The sequence below is a fragment of the Balaenoptera borealis genome (assembly GCF_965194805.1).
Source record: "Balaenoptera borealis genome assembly, chromosome: 14".
Lineage (NCBI taxonomy): Eukaryota > Metazoa > Chordata > Mammalia > Artiodactyla > Balaenopteridae > Balaenoptera > Balaenoptera borealis.
This window is the reverse complement of record NC_138875.1, coordinates 43799493-43822679: the sequence shown is the minus strand read 5'-3', so window position 1 is coordinate 43822679 and position 23187 is coordinate 43799493. Positions and strand designations below refer to the sequence as shown.

Sequence of the window (23187 nt, the reverse complement as noted above, 5' to 3'; positions counted from 1 at the left end):
ATGTGTCTTGGTGTGTTTCTCCTTGGATTTCTCCTGTGCTGTATGGGACTCTCTGCACTTCCCAGACTTGATTGACTATTTCCTGTCCCATATTATGGAAGTTTTCAACTATAATCTCTTCAAATATTTTCTCAGTCCCTTTCTTTTTCTCTTTTTCTTGTGGGGCCCCTATGATTCGAATGTTGGTGCATTTAATGTTGTCCCAGAGGTCTCTAAGACTGTCCTCAATTCTTTTCATTCTTTTTTCTTTATTCTTCTCTGCAGTCGTTATTCCCACTATTTTATCTTCCAGGTCACTTATCCGTTCTTCTGCCTCAGTTATTCTGCTATTGACTCCTTCTGGACAATTTTTTATTTCATTTATAGTGTTGTTCATCATTGTTTGTTTGCTCTTTCGTTTTTCTAGGTCCTTGTTGAACGTTTCTTGTATTTTCTCCGTTCTATTTCCAAGATTTTGGATCATCTTTACTATCGTTACTCTGAATTCTTTTTCAGGTAGACTGCCTATTTCCTCTCCATTTGTTTGGTCTGGTGGGTTTTTACCTTGCTCCTTCATCTGCTCTGTGTTTCTCTGTCTTCTCATTTTGCTTAACTTACCATGTTTGGGGTCTCCTTTTCGCAGGCTGCTGGTTCATAGTTCCCATTGTTTTTGGTGTCTGCCCCCAGTGGCTAAAGTGGGTTCAGTGGGTTGTGTAGGCTTCCTGGTGGAGGGGACTGGTGCCTGTGTTCTGGTGGATGAGGCTGGATCGTGTCTTTCTGGTGGGCAGGACTGCGTCCGGTGGTGTGTTTTGGGGGTGTCTGCGACCTTATTATGATTTTAGGCAGCCTCTCTGTTAATGGATGGGTTTGTGTTGCTGTCTTGCTAGTTGTTTGACATAGGGTGTCCAGCACTGTAGCTTGCTGGTCGTTGAGTGGAGCTGGGTCTTAGCGTTGAGATGGAGATCTCTGGGAGAGCTTTCACCATTTGTTATGATGTGGAGCCAGGAGGTCTCTGGTGGACCAATGTCCTGAACTCGGATCTCCCATGTCAGAGGCACAGGCCTGACACCCAGCCAGAGCGTGAATACCCTGTCAGCCACACGGCTCAGTAGAAAAGGAAGAAAAATAGAAAGAAAGAAAGAAAAAAATAAAATAAAGTTACTGAAATAAAAAATAATTATTAAAAATTTAAAAAAAATTTAAAAAGCAACAAAAAAAGAAAAGGAAGAAGAGAGCAACCAAACCAAAAAACAAATCCACCAATGATAACAAGCACTAAAAACTATAGTAAAAACAAAGCAAACAAACAAAAACCAGACAGACAGAACCCTAGGACAAATGGTAAAATCAAAGCTATACAGACAAAATCACACAAAGAAGCATACACATACACACTCACAAAAAGAGAAAAAGGAAAAAAATATATATATCTATATATAAAAAAAAGAAGGAAGAGAGCAACCAAATGAATAAACAAATCTACCAATGATAATAAACTCTAAATACTAAACTACGGTAAACATAACACCAGAAACAAATTAGATGCAGAAAGCAAACCCCAAGTCTACAGTTGCTCTCAAAGTCCACTACCTCAATTTTGGGATGATTCGTTGTGTACTCAGGTATTCCACAGATTCAGGGTACATCAATTTGATTGTGGGGATTTAATCTGCTGCTCCTGAGGCTGCTGGGAGAGATTTCCCTTTCTCTTTGTTGGCACAGCTCCTGGGGTTCAGCTTTGGATTTGGCCCTGCCTTTGCATGTAGCTTGCCTGAGGGTGTCTTTTCCCCACCCAGACAGGACGGGGTTAAATTAGCAGCTGATTAGGGGGCTCTGGTTCACTGAGGCGTGGGGGAGGGAGGAGTACAGAATGCGGGGCGAGCCTGCGGGCAGCAGAGGCTGGCATGACGTTGCACCAGCCAGAGGCATGCTGTGTGTTCTCCCGGGGAACCCTGGAAGTGGGATCCTGGGACCCTGGATCCCAAGACTCTGGAAGTGGTGGGCTGCATAGGCTCCCGGGAGGGGAGGTGTGAATAGTGACCTGTGCTTGCACACAGGCTTCTTGGTGGCGGCAGCAGCAGCCTTAGCATCTCATGACCGCCTCTGGTGTCCACGCTGATAGCCGTGGCTTGCTCCCATCTCTGGAGCTCGTTTAGGCAGTGCCCTGAATCCCCTCTCCTCATGCACCCCGAAACAATGGTCTCTTGCCTCTTCAGCAGTTCCAGACTTTTTCCCGGACTCTCTCCCGGCTAGCTGTGGCACGCTAGCCCCCTTCAGGCTGTCTTCACGCAGCCAACCCCAGTCCTCTCCCTGGCATCTGACCTCCGAAGCCCGAGCCTCAGCTCCCAGCCCCCGCCCGCCCCGGCGGGTGAGCAGACAAGCCTCTCGGGCTGGTGAGTGCTGGTCGGCACTGATCCTCTGTGCGGGAATCTCTCCGCTTTGCCCTCTGCACCCCTGTGGCTGCACTCTCCTCCGTGGCTCCAAAGCTTCCCCCCTGCCCACCCGCCGTCTCCGCCAGTGAAGGGGCTTCCTAGTGTGTGGAAGCTTTTCCTCCTTCACAGCTCCCTCCCAGAGGTGCAGGTCCCATCCCTATTCTTTTGTCTCTGATTTTTCTTATTTCTTTTGCCCTACCCAGGTACGTGGGGAGTTTCTTGCCTTTTGGGAAGTCTGAGGTCTTCTGCCAGCATTCAGTAGGTGTTCTGTAGGAGTTGTTCCACATGTAGATGTAGTTCTGATGTATTTGTGGGGAGGAAGGTGATCTCCACGTCTTACTCCTCCACCATCTTGAAGGTCTCGTCTCCACATTCTTTACATGATTTTCCCAGTAATGTTTTGAAGATGAGATTATCACTCCATATACAGATGACAAAACTGAAGTTGGAGAGACTAACTGATTCCCCAACGTCACAGAGTAAGTTCCTTCCCCTGCTTACTCTTCCCAGTGGTTCATTCAGAACAACAATATAGCATTTGCCATAATGCACCATCATTAATTGTTCACTTTCCCCTCCAACACATCCTATTTGCATTTGGAAAAAGCAGTCAATCCACCAGGAATTCCTATGAGACTTCAAATGATTAAGAAATTTATTTTGTGAGCAGGAGAGTACGGTGGTTTGAGGTGGCCTAAGATTAAAGTCTTAGTTTGAATCCTTGCTCTGCTACCTATGAGCTGTGTAACTTTATCAAATAGTTTACCCTTTCTGAGCATGTGTCCTTACCTTTCACATACAACTAACATTTACTTTATAGAGCTGCTTAGAGGAGAAAATAAGAAAACATGTATAAAATGCCTAGTAGAGTGCCTGGCCCATAACAAACGTGAAGTTAGTGGAAGTGTTATGTTGTTTGTTATAATATTGCTGATATAACTTTGAATTCATAACTAAACCCTATTCCTTTATTCCTTTTCCCTAATTTAGTTCATTCAGTTCCCAAATGGCCCAGATTTGAGGGACTTGATGGGAAGCCAGGAGCCTGCCTTCTCTGTAAGTGTAGGATGCCTTGGTCCTGCAGCCAAATGTTCACCTTCCCTCCTGCCTAGTCCCATATGTCATTTTTTTGTAGGTAGGGGATTTGGAAGGTCACAGAGGAAGAGTCCACTTAATAAGTGAAAAAAATGGAAGGAGAGGTCACAATCAAGGATCACTTTGCCTGTAGTGATATAATTCCCCTGCGCCTGAATAGACAGTCTTAAATGTCAACTCACTCCAGCCATCTTGTTTTGTACATCTTCAGTGAGCTGAAAACACTAAGGTAATGCTGCTACTCCTGCTAGTGTTAAGAACTGACATTTACCAAGTCCTTAATATATGCTAGGCAACAGCCTGGAATAGAATGGAATAAGCCACTCAAGCTTCAATTTGTAGAAGACTTTTTCCTTAGTCCTATCCCATTGTGCTGCATTCTTGAAGCACATTATCAGGACGTATCTCTAGAACTGAACCCTGTGTTTTTACACCAAACCTATAGAGCCAGCCAATAACGCCATTAAGAAACCCCACCCCATATGTGACCCATATTTAATGCTTGATACAGAGCAGCACTTTACAGCTGTACAAATCAAACAGACTAACTATTTGGATATTTTCTTCTTTTTTTTATGAATTTATTTATTTATTTTTGGCTGCATTGGGTCTTCGTTGCTGCGTATGGGCTTTTCTCTAGTTGTGGTGAGCGGGGGCTACTCTGTTGCGGTGCACGGGCTTCTCATTGCGGTGGCTTCTCTTGTTGTGGAGCATAGGCTCTAGGTGCGTGGGCTTCAGTAGTTGTGGCACGCAGGCTCAGTAGTTGTGGCTTGAGAGCTCTAGAGTGCAGGATCAGTAGTTGTGCACAGGCTTAGTTGCTCCACGGCATGTGGGATCTTCCCTGACCAGGGCTCGAACCCGTGTCCCCTTCATTGGCAGGTGGATTCTTAACCACTGTGCCACCAGGGAAGTCCTATTTTCTTCTTATATTGACCTTTCTGCTGCTTCTTATTGCCATTTTATTTTCCACCAAAGTTCCAACATCCTCTAGGTCTGGCGCTTCTAGAAAGTCAGGCTTGATCAGTCATGGTCTTCCTCCTACCTCATCTACGGGAACTCAGTCTGTTAATATACCCAGCAGTGTGTATTAATTGGCTTTGGTATGCTTTACCAATCTTATTTTGGCTGGTTTGCTTGCTCATTTAAAAATATTTTAACCTAGGGAACCAGGTTTAATCAGAAGCCTGGCATTTACAGTGATGCCTTTTGGGATATGTTCAATAAATACTTGGTATTACAATGTTGATAATGATGAGTTTGTTAAGTGATGTAAGTGTCAAGCAGCTGGGAAAATAGAAATTTGGTCCTCACAGGGGAGAACAAACACAGGTACTAATTTTAAGACCACAGACACAGCCTAAGTAATTAAAAAATCTGGTCCTATACTCACTCCTCCAGGTTTAGCCAGTTTTAGTTTAGTTATGGACGTAAAATAGGTGGTCCCTTGGGATTAGGAAAAAGCCAAGTATATTTGCTTAACTGATCATGATAACTGGTCAGCACTAGAGCTTTTGGGGCTTCAGAGTATATGAAAGAAGTTCTGCAACAACTAGCCATTGGCTCAGGATAAGAAGCCACTATAGAGAAGGGCCTTTTCTGCTATGCTACACTAGCATGGAGAGCTGAAGATTCAGTGGGCAAAAGAAACTCCATTACTCTTGCTTCTGTAGAATACTACAGAGGGTCAAATGACCCTCTAATTATCAGTTTAATCATCAATAATGGAATATTGGCTGGGAAGCATTAAATTCTTTCTAGCTTGCAGCCTCTTTACCTGGAAGCTTGCCCAAAACTGCAGCCACGTGCCTCAGTTACTCCTATTGTCTTCCATAGCCCAGTCCTTTCCTTGCCCTGCACAGCTTCTTTTTCAGATTTCTAAAAAGAAAATAAAATGGAACACTATATATTTAGATAATTGACCTAATTAAATATGTGATTCATTTATCCTAAGTGTGCAAGTATTGTTTAATGCGTATGGTGCTTCTAACAATTTCTATAAATACCTGGTTATCAGATCTTGGATAAGTATGCCTTATTGCAACACTCTTACAGTGGAAAAACCAGATTCAATTCATGATTTTTAACTCACAACACTTTTCTCTGAAACATTCCGTAATTTTTAACATTGTTCGCACTACATACATACTACATATTGCCAGGAAGCTAAATAAACTTGTAAAGTATATCTGCAGAATAAACATATTTATGCATTTACCTATTACAAACCTTCAAACAATTTAATGTGTAGATTTATACACATGCTTTGTAAGTCAGAATAGGAGAGACAGTTGAATTAGTACATAAAGTTTTTATTTAAAGTTTTCCCCTTCCAAGCAAGCTTCATTTACACATTCTAATACTGTACAAAATTTACATTCTCTGTGACTTATTTATTCACTTTTCACTTTCTAATAGTTTGTGCCTTTCTGAAATACAGAAAGCTTTACTTATAGTTCTCGTAAATGCTTTTATTTATTTTGGCTAGAAATAAAAAATAAATGAACAACAAGTCCAAGGAAAGCAAATACCCTTGTAGAAATGGTGACTTTCAGAAGAAATGGGGACCGTTGACGATAAAAGGTTTTGAAGGAGACCTTGTATTCTTCATGACGTCAGATGGGATTTTCTCACAAAGTACTGTAACTTTTCTTTTTTCTATATACTCATATGCGATCAAGGAAAAAAGAAATGAAAGTTGATTGCACTGGATATATATATATTTATATATATATTTTTACAACGGATCCTTTGGATCTGAACATACAAATAAATACAAAAACAACAAAGATTGCACTTTACTGTAGAAACGGCATTGGATTCTAGTACACCCATCCATCTGGACATGCTCCGCAGTGAAAAGTTATCACCAAGGCATTTTTAATCTGTGGCTTCCCTGTGCGGTTGTTTTTGAAAGACACACTTGTTGAGGGATTCAACAACATCTCTGGGTGATTCACAAAATATTTTAGGCTTTGATTTATTCCTAACTATTGTTGTGCCAGCTCTGAAGAGCTTGAAAAGCAAATCCGCGTTCCTGCTAGCTTTTCTCTTTTGATGGGCCGCATTGACACTGTCTCATGCTCTCCTGACCTTCTGCTTCTAAATTCCTCATGCTTCTCAAGACAGCTAGCTATTGCTCGCTTAACTGAGCCCAGGCATCTCTGGTGACAACAAAGAAATGTGATGAGTTGGGGGGAAGAAGGAGGGTCCGTCATGGGCTTTTCTAGAGCCACATCTAGAGCTTTTTTCAGAGCCGAAGGTGAGGAAGAGGGGGAGGTATTTTGTGGACAGAGAGAAAAGGGGACAGTTCTTAAGAGAAATCTGTCTTTTCGTCCCTGAATTTCCGAAAGCAATCTCTCAGTTTTCATTAGGGGTTAAGTTTGGGTCAGATGTGCTATTTACAGAATATTCAATATTGCATGACTGTCTTTGTCAGTCTTATATGTTTGAAGCAAAGACCAGGTGTATTCACGACTTATATGCTGCTCCAAATGAGAAAGCGTGAGCCTCTATAAACTGAATAGTGACACAGCGTATTTTGTCTTAATCTTTCGGATAAAATGGAGGACACAGAAATTGTGACTCTGGCTAGCCTGGAACCTACAGGGCAGAAAGCAATTGCTACAAGAGCCAGTATCTTTCTCTTCTACATTCCCACGAGGTGCTGTAAGGGGCAGAAGGTATATGAAATGAAGTTATATGGAAACAAAAATGTTCCTCTTTAATCTTATATGATTTTCTCTAACTGTGTTGCCTACGGAATCTGTGAAGTAGCCACAGGTTAGGAATATAGAATCAAGTGGCAATTTCTGTAATGTGGTGTAAGTATTTTGCTGGGTCAAATTTTGAATCATTCATGAACACAATATCCCCAAAACTTCAACATAGATCACATGCAGGTAGACTACAATGCACAATACTGATCTTAGGTCTCTCTGGGGGGCACTCTCCTGTATTTTATTTTCTCCTTTTGAAAGTTGAGATCCATGTGAGGAGTTTTTGTAAAGCTGGGACAAGTTAAAACCAGTCTGAAATGGAAGAGTCTGTCACCACAGGAAGTTCGGTGTAATCCGAGTTACAGACAGAGTACCTGTTCAAGAACAGGTCTTTTCCTTTTGTAGCTTCTTGTAAATCATCAGAAACCAAGAATGGGGTTTCGGCAGTTGTATCATTAGGATGTATTGTTCCTATTGTAATAGGGATGTCACCTGTCATTGCTTCCTAGAATGTGATACTGTTCATTCCAGGGTTTCCTGGTGTTATTTGTTGTAAGGTACACAGGCAGGCAGGATAACTGTTGCACAGGCTGGGCCTGCCAAGGGTTCTGCTACGTCTCCTTCAAGTTCTGTCCAGCTGCCTTTTTCTGGACAATAGCATATTGTAGATGACTTGTAGGCTCCCTGGAATGGCAGAGCAGAGAGCCTTTAGAGAATTGCCACAGCAAGCTTATTTATCACATTTACATTAGGAAGACAATATTTTTTCTCTGCTCTTGATAAAAAATTCCAAATGAAAGCAATGGATTTTAAACCATTGTACTCTAAGGGAAAATTTGGGATTGGCAACATTTCAAAATCTGGGTTTTTGTATGTGTGTGTGACTAATAATAAAAGTCAAGCACCTACAACACCCTAGATGATTTATAAATCCCTTATGATAACTTACCTCAAGTTGGAAATTATCCCTCTGGTTTAAGTTTAAAAAAAAAGAAAAATTTATCTTAAATATTCAAATAAAAGAAGTAAATTGGATTTTAGATTGTCACCTCACTTTTCCATTTTTATCTTACTACTATAGAGAATCAGAGATGGGGTTCAAAACCAGTTTAAAATAAACTGGAAATGAAGACGTGCCAACTTCTTCACACACTGACTTATTTATTTTGAAAAGGCCACGTGAGAAATAAAAAATGTCTTTAATCTTGTTTCCTTTGTCAACCTCTGAGGCTAGTGCTTGTATAATATTTCCCTTCCTAAACCAAAGCAGCTTTGTTTTTACCATAGGCAAGAAACAAACAAAAATCCCAACCAACATAATCGTTTTCTGAAAGTGTATTCCTGGTGTCTGGTTCCAAACATACATACTCTTGCAGCTATCACTTTCCACTAGTGAAAGAGCACATGTACCAATATCTAGTGATATATGTCAATACACATTCACTTCCATATAACTAATAGCTTTTTAAAACTCCTCCAAACTTTATATAACAATCTTGCTGGATGCAAAAGAAGTAAAACTAATTAATATTATTAAAATCCCAAATTAATCTTATAAAACCAGCACATATAAATAGGAAAATATAGGAACGGTCATCATTTAAAAAGTGACTGTGTAGGGGCTTCCCTGGTGGCGCAGTGGTTGAGAGTCTGCCTGCCGATGCAGGGGACACGGGTTCCAGCCCTGGTCTGGGAAGATCCCAATGCCGCGGAGCGGCTGGGCCCGTGAGCCACAACTATTGAGCCTGCGCGTCTGGAGCCCGTGCTCCGCAACAAGAGAGGCCGCGATAGTGAGAGGCCCGCGCACCGCGATGAAGAGTGGCCCCCGCTCGCCGCAACTGGAGAGGGCCCTCGCACAGAAACGAAGACCCAACACAGCCAAAAATAAATAAATAAATAAATAAATAAATAATTAAAAATGAATATCTGCTTAAAAAAAATTGTCTTTAAAAAAAAAAAAAAGTGACTGTGTAGACCATTAGACCCTATGTGTCTTCTGATGTGATGTTATTTGAATTACACAGCCACCTCCTTACGTGTTTTCGCTAAAATAAATAAATAAATAAATAGACAAATAAATAAATAGATAAATAAATAAATGGTACATAAATAACAAAAAAATTTAAAACAGAGAAAAGCTGAACTTAAGTCCTTATCTCTAGCTTCCAGTCTATAGGAAATAGGGAGACAGAGGACTATTTTTAAATGACAACATAGGAAATCATTAGGCAATTCGAGAGTATCAGATATTCTATAAGATAACTGACCTTGCTTTTTCAACATGACAATGGCATGGGACAGGAAGAGGGGCGGTAGTAATTCTCCAGATTGTAAGAGATGTATGAGATATAATAACCAAATACAAGTGAGACTTTTTGGATCCTGATTTGAACATACCAATTTGAAAAATACACTTTTATTCAAGTCAATGGGATAAACTTGAAAATGGATTGCATATAAAGGAATTATTGTTAATTTTACTGAGTGTGATAATGATAGTGTGTTTACATAAGCAAGTGATTTTTTTTTTAGAGGAATACTGGAGCATTTAGGGTGAAATAACATGTCTAGAATTTGCTTCAAACTGCTTCAACCAAAATTTTTTAAAGGGAGGATAGATGAAGTAAGTACTGCAAAGCACTGATGGATGTCAAAGTTGGATGGTGCGTTAACAAGGGCCCATTGAACCCTCAGTTTTTGTGTATGTTTAGAAATTCTCATTGTAAAGAGAGGGGAAAGTGGAAAGCAATGGCAAATTACATAATCCTAAATAGAATTTGTGGGTAAGTAAACAATTAATTTCCATTTTTTATGCTTAGCTGGTCAGAAACTTTTCAGACTCTCCCAAACAGTTTTAATAGAACATTTGTAAAAACCACTTCAGTCTGACTTTTAGTTGGAAAGCATGGGGGTGCGAGAGAAGCAGAGACCTACCGCATTTTGCGATACAATTGACCAGATAGCAAGACAGCTCTACAGCGACCACACTGATTCTATTTTATGGCTTAAAGCAATTTACTGCGTGCATATAAACATGTTACTCTTAAAAGGTACTTGTGTGGGTGGTAACACATTTGGAGAGAAGCAAAAAGGAAGCACAAATAAAAAGGAGGAGGAGGTAGATGTGGACACATACCATACTCCAGCTGTAGCCTCCCACAAGGTAGATGCTGTCATCTAGCACTGCACAGCCAGGACCACTGCGACCCTCCAAAATGGGAGTCTGGAGAATATTCCACTGGTCACCTTTTGGGTCATAGCATTCCACGAGCATCACATCAAGGTGGGAGAAACCTAAGTGACATAGCAAAATGGAATCACCAAAGAATAAACTCTCAGGGTCCCAGTTTAAGGCTGGGGCTTCTTTTTGCAAAAGGACTAGGGCCAAGAAGTAGATGATTGTGTCTTTGAAGACACATGGATAAGCTGACTGGTGAAACTGGGAGACATGTCAGAAAGACCTAAGAAACAAACAGACAAACAAACAACCCTCCCCCACCTCCACCTCGCCACCGAAACTCCAACCCTGGATGCTTTGGATTACTTTAAAGCAAAAATGCCTGGCTAGATGTCATTGGTAAAAGCTGATTTACCTTGGAGTATCAGTAAAGGTTTACTTAAACCTTATTAAAAAAGGTTTAAAATAGTAATAGCTAAAGCAAGCATTTAATAGACTGCTTACAATAAGCTGGTTGTTTTCTAAGTGCTTTGTATAAAGGAGCTCATTTAACCCCCTCAAGCATCCTATAGATACCATTATGTTCATTTTATAGAGGAGAAACTGAGGAACAGAGGGAGTTAATGACCTGAGTTAGTCATACAGCCATTAGATAGGCTGAGATTTGAATCCGGGTGAACAGGCGTCAAAGGTCACACTTTCACAGACTAAGCTTTATTGCTTTTCTTAAGTGAATATTCACTTAAGTGAAAATTCAAATATTCATTTGAGTTCTCTCAAAATCTTTTACTTTTTTCTTTTTTTTTTTTTTACAGTCTGACTATATGTATAAACAGCTGTGATGATGTGAATGGTTTCCAGTATCTACTAAGGATCAAGGTTTAGAGTAGGGGGCTATCTTCCGCTGAAAGACTTTTCCCACTTTTGATAAAATTTCTCAGTGGCTGGAGCAGTTACTAGATTGCAGAGAACAGCTCATTTCCCCAGACTCCACCGAAGCCCTACCTTTCATTTAGGGAGTGAAAAATCCTTAATGGGAGCTTCAGGGTCACCGAGCAGACCAAACCTTTAAGGATTTTTTTTTTTTTAACGGTTAAACACATGCTATGGATGTTTGCTAGCTGACAATCACAACATATATGGTAAATTAGTCAACATACTGGTGTCTTCAAAGTAATTAAAGAGATAGACCAAAAATCAGAAAAATTTTCACTCTTGAGGTGGTGGACAGACTATTTCAGGCCACTGACTTTTTACATAAAATAAATCACATAAGGGAGGAACACATTTGGGATAAATCACATTTGGGAGCAAGAGAGCAATGTGCTTACTGTGACCCTATGATGCAATTCTTTCCTTTAACATTAAGAGCTTGATGATAATTGTTGAAGTGTTTATATGAAATGGGGATTTGGGCGTTTCCCTAGTGGCATCTATGAGGATATGTGTGCCTTCTCTGTACCGAGTACATACGTTGACTATAACCCTCACAATTACCAAGGAAAGGGTAATTACCCCTTTTTTATAGACATGAGGTAAATGTCTAGAGTAAGATCACACAACTCTAAGTACATAACTGGGCTTCAGACCCAGGCTTAGATGCAAAATCCATACTCTTTCCTCCTTTCAAAATGTCTTCCTGAGCTAACCTAATTCTGATGTGCATGTGCTATTTTTCATTTAGGTTGTCATTACCCAAGCCTTTTCTGTTCAAGTATAACCTTAAATACTAAAAGTTCCTAAAATATTAAGCATTCTTGTGCAAAAGAAATTAGTAGGAGTCATGTTTTAATGCAGAAAGCTACAAAGTTAATATAAAATACGTTGATGTAAAGGAATGAATGGTGTATGGATTGAAATGAAAGAGCACCAGTGAAAGCAAAAAAGAATGAAAAGGGAAGAGTTTGAAGCAGTAAAGATAAATTCCCTTCCACTGAGGAGATCTCTAAGGTGAGAAGCAGATCTAGCCCAGAATATTGACATTTCTGATTGAATATGAACTTGGAAATACTCACTTAAAAATTACACTTGTCCAGTATTTATTACATTTAGGGATAATATATATTACGAAAAATAGAAAAAATGTCTATATCTAACTCATGGTTTAAGATGGGTGTATGATTGGAAAATAAATGCACAGAATCGCCTTATGTGCCATACCCAGATGGCCTGTTTCTCATTTTGTTCAATTTCAAAGATCATGGATGGTCAGAGCTGGAAGAGATTTTAGAGAACAACTTGACCACCTTCTTCATTTTCAGATGAGAAAACTGAAGCTCAAAGCAGTTCAATAATGTTCTCAATATCACAGGTCTCTCCGCTTTCCTGTCAAATTCAGTGTTATACACATGCACACAAACTACAAAAAAGTTGCAGTCACATACATACACGAGGAGGGAAACAAGCCAAAATATGGCTCTAAAAAGACTATGCTTTAAATGTCACTGATTAAAAAAGCAAATGGAAAGAATTTGAGAATCATAGATGGTTCGATATTCAACTCTTCAAAGAAATAATTCTAAATTTAGACATGAAATTCTACTGTTTTCTTTAAGAAAAATCACATACACGCTTCTTTGTGCTTCTCTGACTAAAGTTCTTTATGATTATTACAAAAACAATTTTCTGGAAAAAATCCATTACTATAATTTTGGTGATAAGGAATCATTTATTTTACTGAATTCATTGTTACAACAAATTGTTTGTGCTTTTCAGTTATTAATGCTCTAGTTTTTAAATTTTTCTGTAGACATCATTATTCATTTCTTTAATGTATGTGGTAACTTCAAAATAATCCTATCTGCAGGAGAGCCAAAATAAGTGCTTGCCCAAGCCAAGGGTACTGCTAATTTGCAAAGAGTAGATTTTATTTGGTCAACCTGTTTTTTTAGTTGGTTAACTATGATTATCTAACAAGAAACCCCCTTAGCAAGAAACATGAGATGCAAATGTTATTGTGATTAAAAAAAAAAGACCTTTCAAATGATTTCCTCCAATTGCATACAAGCGATCATTCATTACAGCCAAAGTGTGGATGGCGCGTTTTGTGTTCATATCTTGTTTTCGAGCCCAGACATCCATGACGGGGTCATAGCAATACAGCCATGGGACATATTCTCCATTGTGTACACCCCCTGTGAATTAAGCATAGACACACAAGTCAAGAAAATGCCTTGAAACTGCACTTTGTAACACAAAGTGGACGAATGACTTGCCTGAAATGTATATTTTCCCATTGTGCACTGCTCCCGCATGAGCTGCCAGAGGCTGTGGCAAAGGGGACACATAACGCCATTCATTTGTTTCTAGGTTATAGCACTCCACGCTGGACAAGTAGCCAGTTTCATTCCGTCCACCAATAACGTATAAATGTTTGTCCAACCGACACGCATAGAAACTGGCTCTTCTACAATGAAAAAAACCAAAAAACAAAACAACCCAATGTAAATCACAAAAGGAGTCCAGTGAGTCATGGGAAGGGGGGGACATCCTGCTTCAGAAAGGGGCGCAGACCTTTGGAAATTACACATATAGCTCCCTTCTAAATCTGAGACCTTGTAGAGCAACCATCTGCAGTGCCCATGCTGGTTAAGGTTATCGATACTAAAGTCACAGTAGAGGAGAAATTCACAAACTCTTTGTTTCAGCTCTTTTTACCTTGCTTTTTATACACTGTTAAAGTGTTCACTAATGTTTGGGATATTTGGTACCTTGTAAGGATATCACAGCTCAGTAAGACAAAGTGAAAAATGAGGTAGATAATGCAACAATAATAAATTATCTTGACATTCACTTTCTTTATGGTCCTTCAAGGGTCATTGTTCCCAATTTATAAGAGAACTACATCATCAAAATTTTTCTTCAATTATCATTTTTTTTCTTTTTTCCTCCCAGGACGACTGCAAATAGAGAAACTTTTCCAACTGAATATAGTGTTGAAATCTTGCTCTTATATAACCCATATTAGGAATTTCATCTATGTAGCTTTTGGTGTTGATTCTTACGAACCTATAAGGATATTTTAAAGTCTCTTTTCAAGAGAGACTATTTATTAAATTATCCCACCTGCCATCAAAGGCAAAAGACATGCAAGCTGTGTTGAAAGGATTGGAGACAGGGAGGCCAGTTCTGAGGGAGAATATAATCTAGGAGTGAGAGACTGAGGACCTGAATTAGAGTTTTAGTAGAAGACATGAAAAGAGGTGATGCAAGATATTTTAAAGGAGGATGTAAGGCTTAGTTACTAATAATATATGAGAGCTGAGGGAGAAAAGAGGTTGGAAGAGGACTCAAAGATTTGGAGTTAGGATGACTAGGTTGAAATCTTAAGCAAGTCCTTGACCTTTTGCTTCTTTTTTTCTCATTCATGCTACAGGAATAATATACTTCATAAGGATAACGTATGGTTCAATACTGAAAAAGTACAATCGTGAAGTGCCAAGCCCCTCAGAGAACATAATTTATGTTTGTTGAATTAATGGTCTTTATAAAAATTGATGCCAAGACTTTTGGGCAATGTCAACAGCAAAATGAGGAGCCCTAGAGCTTTTAAATCAGGTAAACCTATATTGTTTGGAGATTCTCCAAGTTGTGTTTACTAAGTGTCAAAACCTCTGGGAAGCAGTATATAGCATCTTGATGAACAGTTTGTTCTCTGGAATCAGATTGCCTGGCTATATGACTTATTGGGTGTGTGGGCTTTGACATGTTACTTAACCCCCTCAGCCTCAGATTGCTCATCTGTAACATAGAGATTATGATGGTACCTTCCTCATGGGGTTGTTTGTGAACACATGCGTAAAGTGCTTGTCATAGTGTCCAACATTTTGTTCATGCTCAGGAACTATCAGTTGATATTATTTGGATAAAAAGGTTTTAAAAATCAGCTATCAAGATGTTTGCATATAAAATTTTCTGAATAGTATTTTAAGTGATGACTAAATTCTTTAGTGTTTTTATATAATTTATACCATAAATGTATGGCATATGTTATAGATGGTGATATATGCAGTTTTATTTTATTTTTTCCAGCTTTATTGAGGTATAATTGACAAAACTGTAATCACATAAAGGGTACAATGGGATGATTTGATATGTGCATCCACTGTAAAATGATTTTCACAATCAAATTAATTAACACATCCACCAGCTCATGTAGTAACTTTTTTTCGTGTGAGAACACTTAAGATCTACTCTCTCAGCAAATTTAAAGTAAACAATACAGTATTATTAACTATAGTTACCATGCTGTACATTAGATCCTCAGAATTTACTTATCTTATAATTGAAAGTTTGTACCCTTTGACCAATCTCTCCCCATTTTCCGCACCCTTATCCCCTGGCAACCACCATTCTAATCTGTTTCTTTAAGTTTGACTTTTAAAATAAGATTCCACATATAAGTGATCTCATACAGTATTTGTCTTTCTCAGTCTGGCATTTCACTTAGCATAATCACCTTCAGTTTCATCCATGTTTGTCATGCAAATGGCAGGGTTTCCTTCTTTTCTATGGCAGAATAATATTCCATTATATATATTCACCACATTTTCTTTATGTATCTGTCAACAGACACTTAGGTTGTTTCCATATCTTGGCTCTTGTGAATAATGCTGCAGTGAACATGGGAGTGCAGATATCTCTTCAAGATACTGATTTTGGTTCCTTTGGATACAGTGTATGTGAAAGTGGGATTGCTAGATCATAAGGTTCAGATAGTCCTGAAGTCTGAAGTCCTGAAGTCTGAAGTTCAGATAGAACCTTTTCTGGATAGTCCTGAAATTGTTCTCATCATTGATAATTTGAGAGTAATATTTTGGCTATGATTTTTTTCCCTATATTTTCTTGATGGTTTTGAAAGAAATATGTGCTGTGCAAAACTCAGAAAGATGATGAAAGGAAAAAGAGAGAAGGATAAGAATAGGAAGGAGGATAAAGAGCAAGTGAGATAGATTTCATTAAATAAGGGTTGTTGTTATCTTGGGCCCGTGTCTTCTGAGGCATATATGAAGCTCTGAAATTGTGAAAAGAATTTTTTAATAAAATGTCATGTATTTTATATATATTTATGTATATATGTGCATTTTTTGGAATATGTTTGGAGAAAGATTTTGGGGGGAAGTTTTTAATCAGATTATCAAGGGGATTAATAACCTAAAAAATTGGGGATTTCCTGGTATAAAGAAGTAAAAACTCATCTAAATATAAAATTGGGTTTAAAAACAATAGCAAAATTAAGTGCACACAGATGGACCACTGGTTCCTTCCATTTCTCTAACCAGATTTCAATTGCTCTCTTATTGAATATGATAGGTCAAGGTTATTTTACTAGCGCTTTTACCTTCTCAAGTTAAAATATTTGATTGAAAAGACCGACTCACGTCTACAAAAATCTGTACTAAAGTAACACAGATATTTCTTTGCATCGTTGACACCAGGGTAGGTCGGTGTCCCTCTTTCATATGATTCTATGACAGGTTTTGGAGCGTCTGAAATAATTAATTTACTAATTTTACTAATAGGCCATCTTGAGTGGGCCAATCCCATAGTTTGGACCATGTGGGTAATGTACTATATTCTGAGTTCTCCTATGTATTATGTACTATATTCTGGTTTAGAAGAGAAAAATGTTAGTCATGACAAGTATGAAAATCCTCTATTTAATGAAGTTTAGATAGTGGAGAATAAGAGAAAGATCTTCTTTTGGCAGTGTGAACTCCTATTATCTTGTCTAAAGTTCAGTTTTCTCACTCTTTCTGTTCTGTTTCCTTCGTTCCTCTCTTAACCGGAGGGAGCCTGTCGGAACTCTCTATTCTTAGCCCAGGCGTTCCTAATCTGAGGCTCCGTGTACTCCTAGTTTTATCCACACAGTGTCACTGTTAGGTTCTGAACGGGGGGAAAAAAAAAAAAAATCAGTAGGTTTCACTTCCTGACTAAAAGTGCATTTTTATGCAGAAATTTTAATAGCGAAGGTTCTGAGTCTCTGACTTACTCCCTTGCATGCCCAAAGTGAGAATTCACGAAATGCATTATAGAAACACTGGATAAGTTAATGGTCTATCAGCAACTGTGAACATTTGCTCGAGGCTAAAATTTTACCGTATCAGGTCTCTCCTGGGAATGCTCCCTGCCCCACCTACCCACATGAAGAGCACACCTGATTAGGCTGTTTTATTTTGGGGAAAAAGGAAGCTCAAGATTATTGAAGATTTTTTAATGGAATTACACTATTTGTATTTCAAATTGTTCTTCTCTCTCTCCTCCACCCCTCCATCCCCTGTCCCAATGCCAGAGATGATATTCAATGAATTGAGATAAGTTTAAAAAGACTACTAATGACCTCTATAAATATACTTTGAACCTGTGTATTGTACAGATCTTTACAAGTTCTTTCTGACCCTTAGGTCAGAAAACTGAGATTGTATCTCAGTTTCAACTTTTGACTTTTACCATCAGGTTAAAAACAACAGATTTTTTAAACACAATATTGTCTCCCATTGTTTCTTGTAAGGCTGCTAGAAACATAGTATTTAAATTTGGAAACATCTTTGTTGTATTTGCTTCCAGATTTTCACTTAGTCTGTGAAACTTAAACTTTGTTACTGGTGCTCTCCAAATGGCTTTCTCTCTCCCTCCCTCCCTTCTTTTTCTTTTCTGTTTCCAAGACTAGCTAGGGGGTAATATCTCCACAAGAATAATACCTAAAATGTCTACTTTTTTGGAAAACAACATTAAAGTCACCAAAGCATTTTTATTGATCTAAGTGTTCATTTTTGCCCTCTTCTTACTGAAGAATCAAACCCTAAATCTGAGACCAAAACAACTCAACAGCTTTACATTTATCTTTGTACTTTTGTCTAATTACTTCTGTCCGTAACCTCATAGGCAGCAGGCATACAATTCATGAGTTGACCTATGGTTGAGTAAGCCTGGAGGTCACGTGCCCATTTCTCTGCTGAACTGGGAGGGTGTTCTGCATTTTTTATAAATTTATTTTTTTTTTTAATTTTTGGCTGTGTTGGGTCTTCGTTTCTGTGCGAGGGCTTTCTCTAGTTGCGGCGAGCGGGGGCCACTCTTCATCACGGTGCACGGGCCTCTCACTATCGTGGCCTCTCTTGTTGCGGAGCACAGGCTCCAGACGCGCAGGCTCAGTAGCTGTGGCTCATGGGCTTAGTTGCTCCGCGGCATGTGGGATCTTCCCAGACCAGGGCTCGAACCCGTGTCCCCAGCATTGGCAGGCAGATTCTCAACCACTGCGCCACCAGGGAAGCCCCTGCAATTTTATTATATTCTTTTGGACGCTCTGATTAGGTAAAATAATCCTAGGAATTTGCCCAGCCCGCTCTGTAAGAGTGGGTGACCCCAGAGGTGGCTTTCAATGTGTTTCTATTATTCTCAATCAGCTTGGTAACTTCTCAGCATAATAACAACTTCTCAGCAGTTAGGCAGCAGCTAATGGAAGGAGGGAGGTGGGGAACTTCTGGTGAGTTTGACTCATGATCTATACAATGCAAAATTAAGTCAAATGTCTCAAGAAACCTCTTTTCTGATCTGAAGAGTATCTCATATATTTTAGATTTTCTTCCCTTCTTTGTTTAATCACCAATTAAACCATGCTGGTAGCTAACTGTACTTGCTATGTTGAACGGAAGCTCGGCAATGACAGGAAAATTTCATTTTAAGTTATGGATTGCTGCCTGGGTCAACCAACCCATAGGAGATATGGAGCTAGAAGATTGACTGGGCATTTGTGAGATCTGCCTTTTCCCATTCAGCTCTGGAAGGAGCTCTTTATTTGGTCTATCGAGTTGATTGTTCTAAATCTAAAAAAAAACTTCTTTTACTAGGGACCTGACATGATATACCATAATGACTTCGAAAGAAACGTTAAACAGTTCATCCTGTCAACGGTGGCTGCCGGGTGCCGACAGACCATGGCAGGTCTTTTCATCAGGTCAATGAGCTGCTAAAAATTGTCTAAGTAGGACCCTGCCATGATAGGCCATAGCGCCTCAGAGGAAGTCATTATAGAATATCAAGTAAACAATACACATTTAAAAAAATTACTAATTAGGTTTTGCAGCAATACTTCTCATCCTTAGGGGCTCTACAGTGAGATAATTGACCGCGACGTGAGTTATGCCTCCCAAACCCAAGGCGTGAAGGTTAATTATCGTGGTGAACAGCCCCCAGCAAAGGCTACCATAGTGATGAGATGCTGACATTTCAAACATGTTATTGATGTGTATTTTTAAAATGTTTTTTTAATAAAATTTTTTGGAATGGCTTTGATTAAAGGGTAAAGTGATGCAGCTACAATAACAGCAACCAGAAAATAACCCCAAAAGGAGAGAAACAAGGTACTTTGGAGAAAGACATCAGGAGAGGCTTTTATATATACATGTATACCCAACAGGAGGATTGAGAAGTTTGTCAGGATATTAACTGACTCAGAATAATTTCTTGAGGTACCTTACAACTAGACATTCCCTACCGGTGTCTGTGGTCCTTAGACTATATTGTGCCTCATCATTTTCAATGTATAGCTTTTAGTCTCCTGAAAGAGAGTTTTAATATGCTTATATGGAATGGGAAGTTAGATATTGTTTCTTTATAGCAGAGATTCATACTCTCTTTCTGTAGTAATGTACCTTTTTGAGGAATGGTATGATCTGAAAATTTCTTTTTAACTTTGAATTTATGATTAAGGATTTAACTTGATCTCAGTGTAAGCTGATTGAATGTTTAAACAAGGAGATGTTAAGGTTATGAAGGAAATAAGAAAGAAAATTATTTCTTAGTCCAATCGAGAAGAGGAAATAGGTTGCAGCTTATCGTTACTATTATATTGGAAAATTTGCTCAAGAGGATGTTGAGCTATTATTTGAAAAGAACCAAGTGTTCAAACTTTAGTGTGTGAATTTACATGTGCATATTAAGACATGGTGTCCTGCCTAGGTAACAGTCAGGAGAACTGAATATGTATAAACATAGTTGCCTTATTGTCCTCTGATGCCAGGAGAACTGGGTGAGATAAACACTGCATACATTAAAAATGAGAGGACACTTTGCAAAACTGTTTTTTTTTGTAAGCTAACAAATCACCTGTTTTTGAATGCATGATGGGAAGATATTTGAGGAGGTAAATGTAATGAATTTGAGACTGTGAGGCCTGAAAACTTCAATATTAAAATTTCTGCATCAAAGTATATACATATCATTGTGAGAATGGTGTTTTATATTTCAATGGTAAGATTTAAATATATTATAACTAAGAAGAGTGGAATAGCCAGTGAAATTGTAGCTCTGCTTGTCAAAAAAAAAAAAAAAACCAATTCAATGTGGAAAAGGAAGACAAGTCATGGAGGGCATTATGCTAAGTGAAATAAGTCAGACGGAGAAAGACAAATATTGTATGCTATCACGTGTATGTGGAATCCAAAAAATATAACAAACTATTGAATATAACAAAAAAGCAGCAGACTCACAGATATAGAGAACAAACTAGTGGTTACCAATGGGGAGAGGGAAGGGCGGAGGGGCAAGATAGGGGTAGGGGATTAAGAGGTACAAACTATTAGGTATAAAAGAAGTTACAAGAATATATTGTACAACACAGGGAATATAGCCAATATTTTATAACTATAAATGGAGTATAACCTTTAAAAATTGTGAATCATTATATTGTACACATATTGTATAGCAACTATACTTCAATAAAAAAGTGAACTTTAACTAGTAACAAAAAAAGCAAGACAAGTCATACAAATTTTTTCTTTCTCCATTGGGACAAATAATTGACTTACTTGATTATTTTTTCCATTGAGTTAATAAGGCAGTTAGTCTAAGTTGGCCAGGCCAGGTTTTGTATTTGACTCCCGTGTCTTTCATTGGCTCTGTTTAGCGTACCTTATCATGGAAAACCAGTCAGCATCCTTGCTTCCAGTAAAGCAGCCACAAATGTTTCAGACCTAAGAAATAGACACTTACCTTTCTTGCATGGGCGGAAGTTGTATCCAGCTATTAAAACGGGGATCATATCTGCTGACAAAATTTGTACTGTGTTTTCCTGTAAAAATATATTTGAGACACTTAAAACTTAAATTCCTTTGTTGTTTTGCACATTTAAAAGTATTTTATAAGATGCCTCTGTTCTCAGGTTTAACAAACAGATGAATTAAGTAGAGGGACTATCTAACACAGTATGAGAAGTGATAAGTCAAAAGAAAAACTTATGTGCCCCTTCGAACGTTTTTCCTTTTTTTCTTCTTTTCTCCTCCACTTTTTCTGGGGGGAGGATGAGTTGGAATAAAAATAAATCAACCATAATAATAAAAGCAAGTATGTTTACCAGACTAGTTTTATCCCAAAGTTAGGGTAAAATTTCTGTATTTTGGTGTTTATAGGTTTTAAAAACATGAAGTTATTGTCTATACATAATCAGTTCCAGAGACTAACTTGTGTGATATCTCTGGATAGAACCTTTTTCTAAATGATCCAAGAATTCTAGCAGTGGAAGAGTCCACTCGGTCTCCAGGGAAACAATAGCAATCACTACAATAAGAGTTTGCATTAGGAAATCAGTTGTAGGCTATGACTGTCATGCAAGTTCTGTTTGTGCATTTGGGGAAAGCACAGTTGCTGGGATGTATCACAGGTACATTTACTGAAATGGGAAACATGCGTCCTCAGAGCTGGTTAACAAGCTTATCTCCTCTGTTGAGCCTAAGAAACACAGTAATGCCTCCAAGGTATTAAAATGAATCTTGTTTTACATACAGATTGACACCAAAGCAAGAAATAGAAGCAAAAGAGTGTATTCCATTTTCTGTGTAGCAACTGAGATGACAATCATCTAAAGCACCTGAAGTCTTAGCTCTAAAAGTCTGTTTTTCATTAACGTATGTGTAACTAACCATTGAAATATAGGTACCAAACTTCACCACAGGAATAAACAGATAGGATTGTGTGTGTGTGTGTGTGTGTGTACACGCACTCACACGGGCATGTATACACAACACAATTATTAATTGCAAGAATATATATGGAGCACTCACTATGTGTCTTATGTGTTCTAGGTTCTGGGAATATGTTGGTAAATGAGAAAGACAAAGTCCTCGTTCTTGCAAATAAATAAACACAGACTTGTAAATAAATACATATATAATAATGCTATATTTTCTTTACCAAATGCCGGAAAGAAAAATAAAGCAGGGATTGATAGAGGGGAAGCCAATTTCAGTAGGATGGTCACCTGCTCACAGATATCTTCTGCAAGCCATGCAAATATCTACAGAATTAGCATCTCAGGCAGTGGGGAAGGTGAGTATAAAGTCCCTGGGCTGGCCATGCATTCAAAACCAGCAAGAATGCTGGGGTGACTTGGACAGAAGTCGAAGTATATCAAGGTCCAGACACGGTGTGTCTTATGGACTGGTGTCAAGTTTCGTCTTTTGTCATAAGAACATCAGGAAGTCACTGGAAGGTTTTGAGCAAATGAGAAACATGGCCTAATTTACCTCTTATCATGATCACTCTGGCTGTTGTGTAAAAAACTAGACCGTACAAGGGCTGCTCTGGAAGTGGGGGACCTGTCATGAGGCCATCGCAACAGTCAAGGCAAGAGCTGGCTTGAGTGGAGGTGGAGGCAATATATGGTCAAGTTTGGGATCTATTCTATGGGCGCAGCCAATAAAATTTTATGATAGATTGAGCATTGGTATAAGAAAAAGTGAGTAATTAAAGACGACTGCTAGGTTTTTAGCCAGCAGAACTGGATGGAAGGTCA

General features: G+C 38.7%; 1 protein-coding gene across 1 annotated transcript in view; it reads right to left on the bottom strand.

Moving 5' to 3' along the window:
* Window positions 1–3048: 3048 nt before the first annotated feature.
* Window positions 3049–23187, bottom strand: part of KLHL14 (kelch like family member 14) — a 104019-nt gene continuing 83880 nt past the window's right edge. Inside the window, exons 5-9 of the mRNA XM_082354313.1 lie at window positions 21390–21468; window positions 13616–13806; window positions 13376–13534; window positions 10359–10516; window positions 3049–7906 (exon numbers count right to left, since the gene is read on the bottom strand). Of these exons, the coding sequence (XP_082210439.1) occupies window positions 7766–7906; window positions 10359–10516; window positions 13376–13534; window positions 13616–13806; window positions 21390–21468 (728 nt within the window). The 3' untranslated portion in view covers window positions 3049–7765. The remainder of the gene's footprint in view (window positions 7907–10358; window positions 10517–13375; window positions 13535–13615; window positions 13807–21389; window positions 21469–23187) is intronic.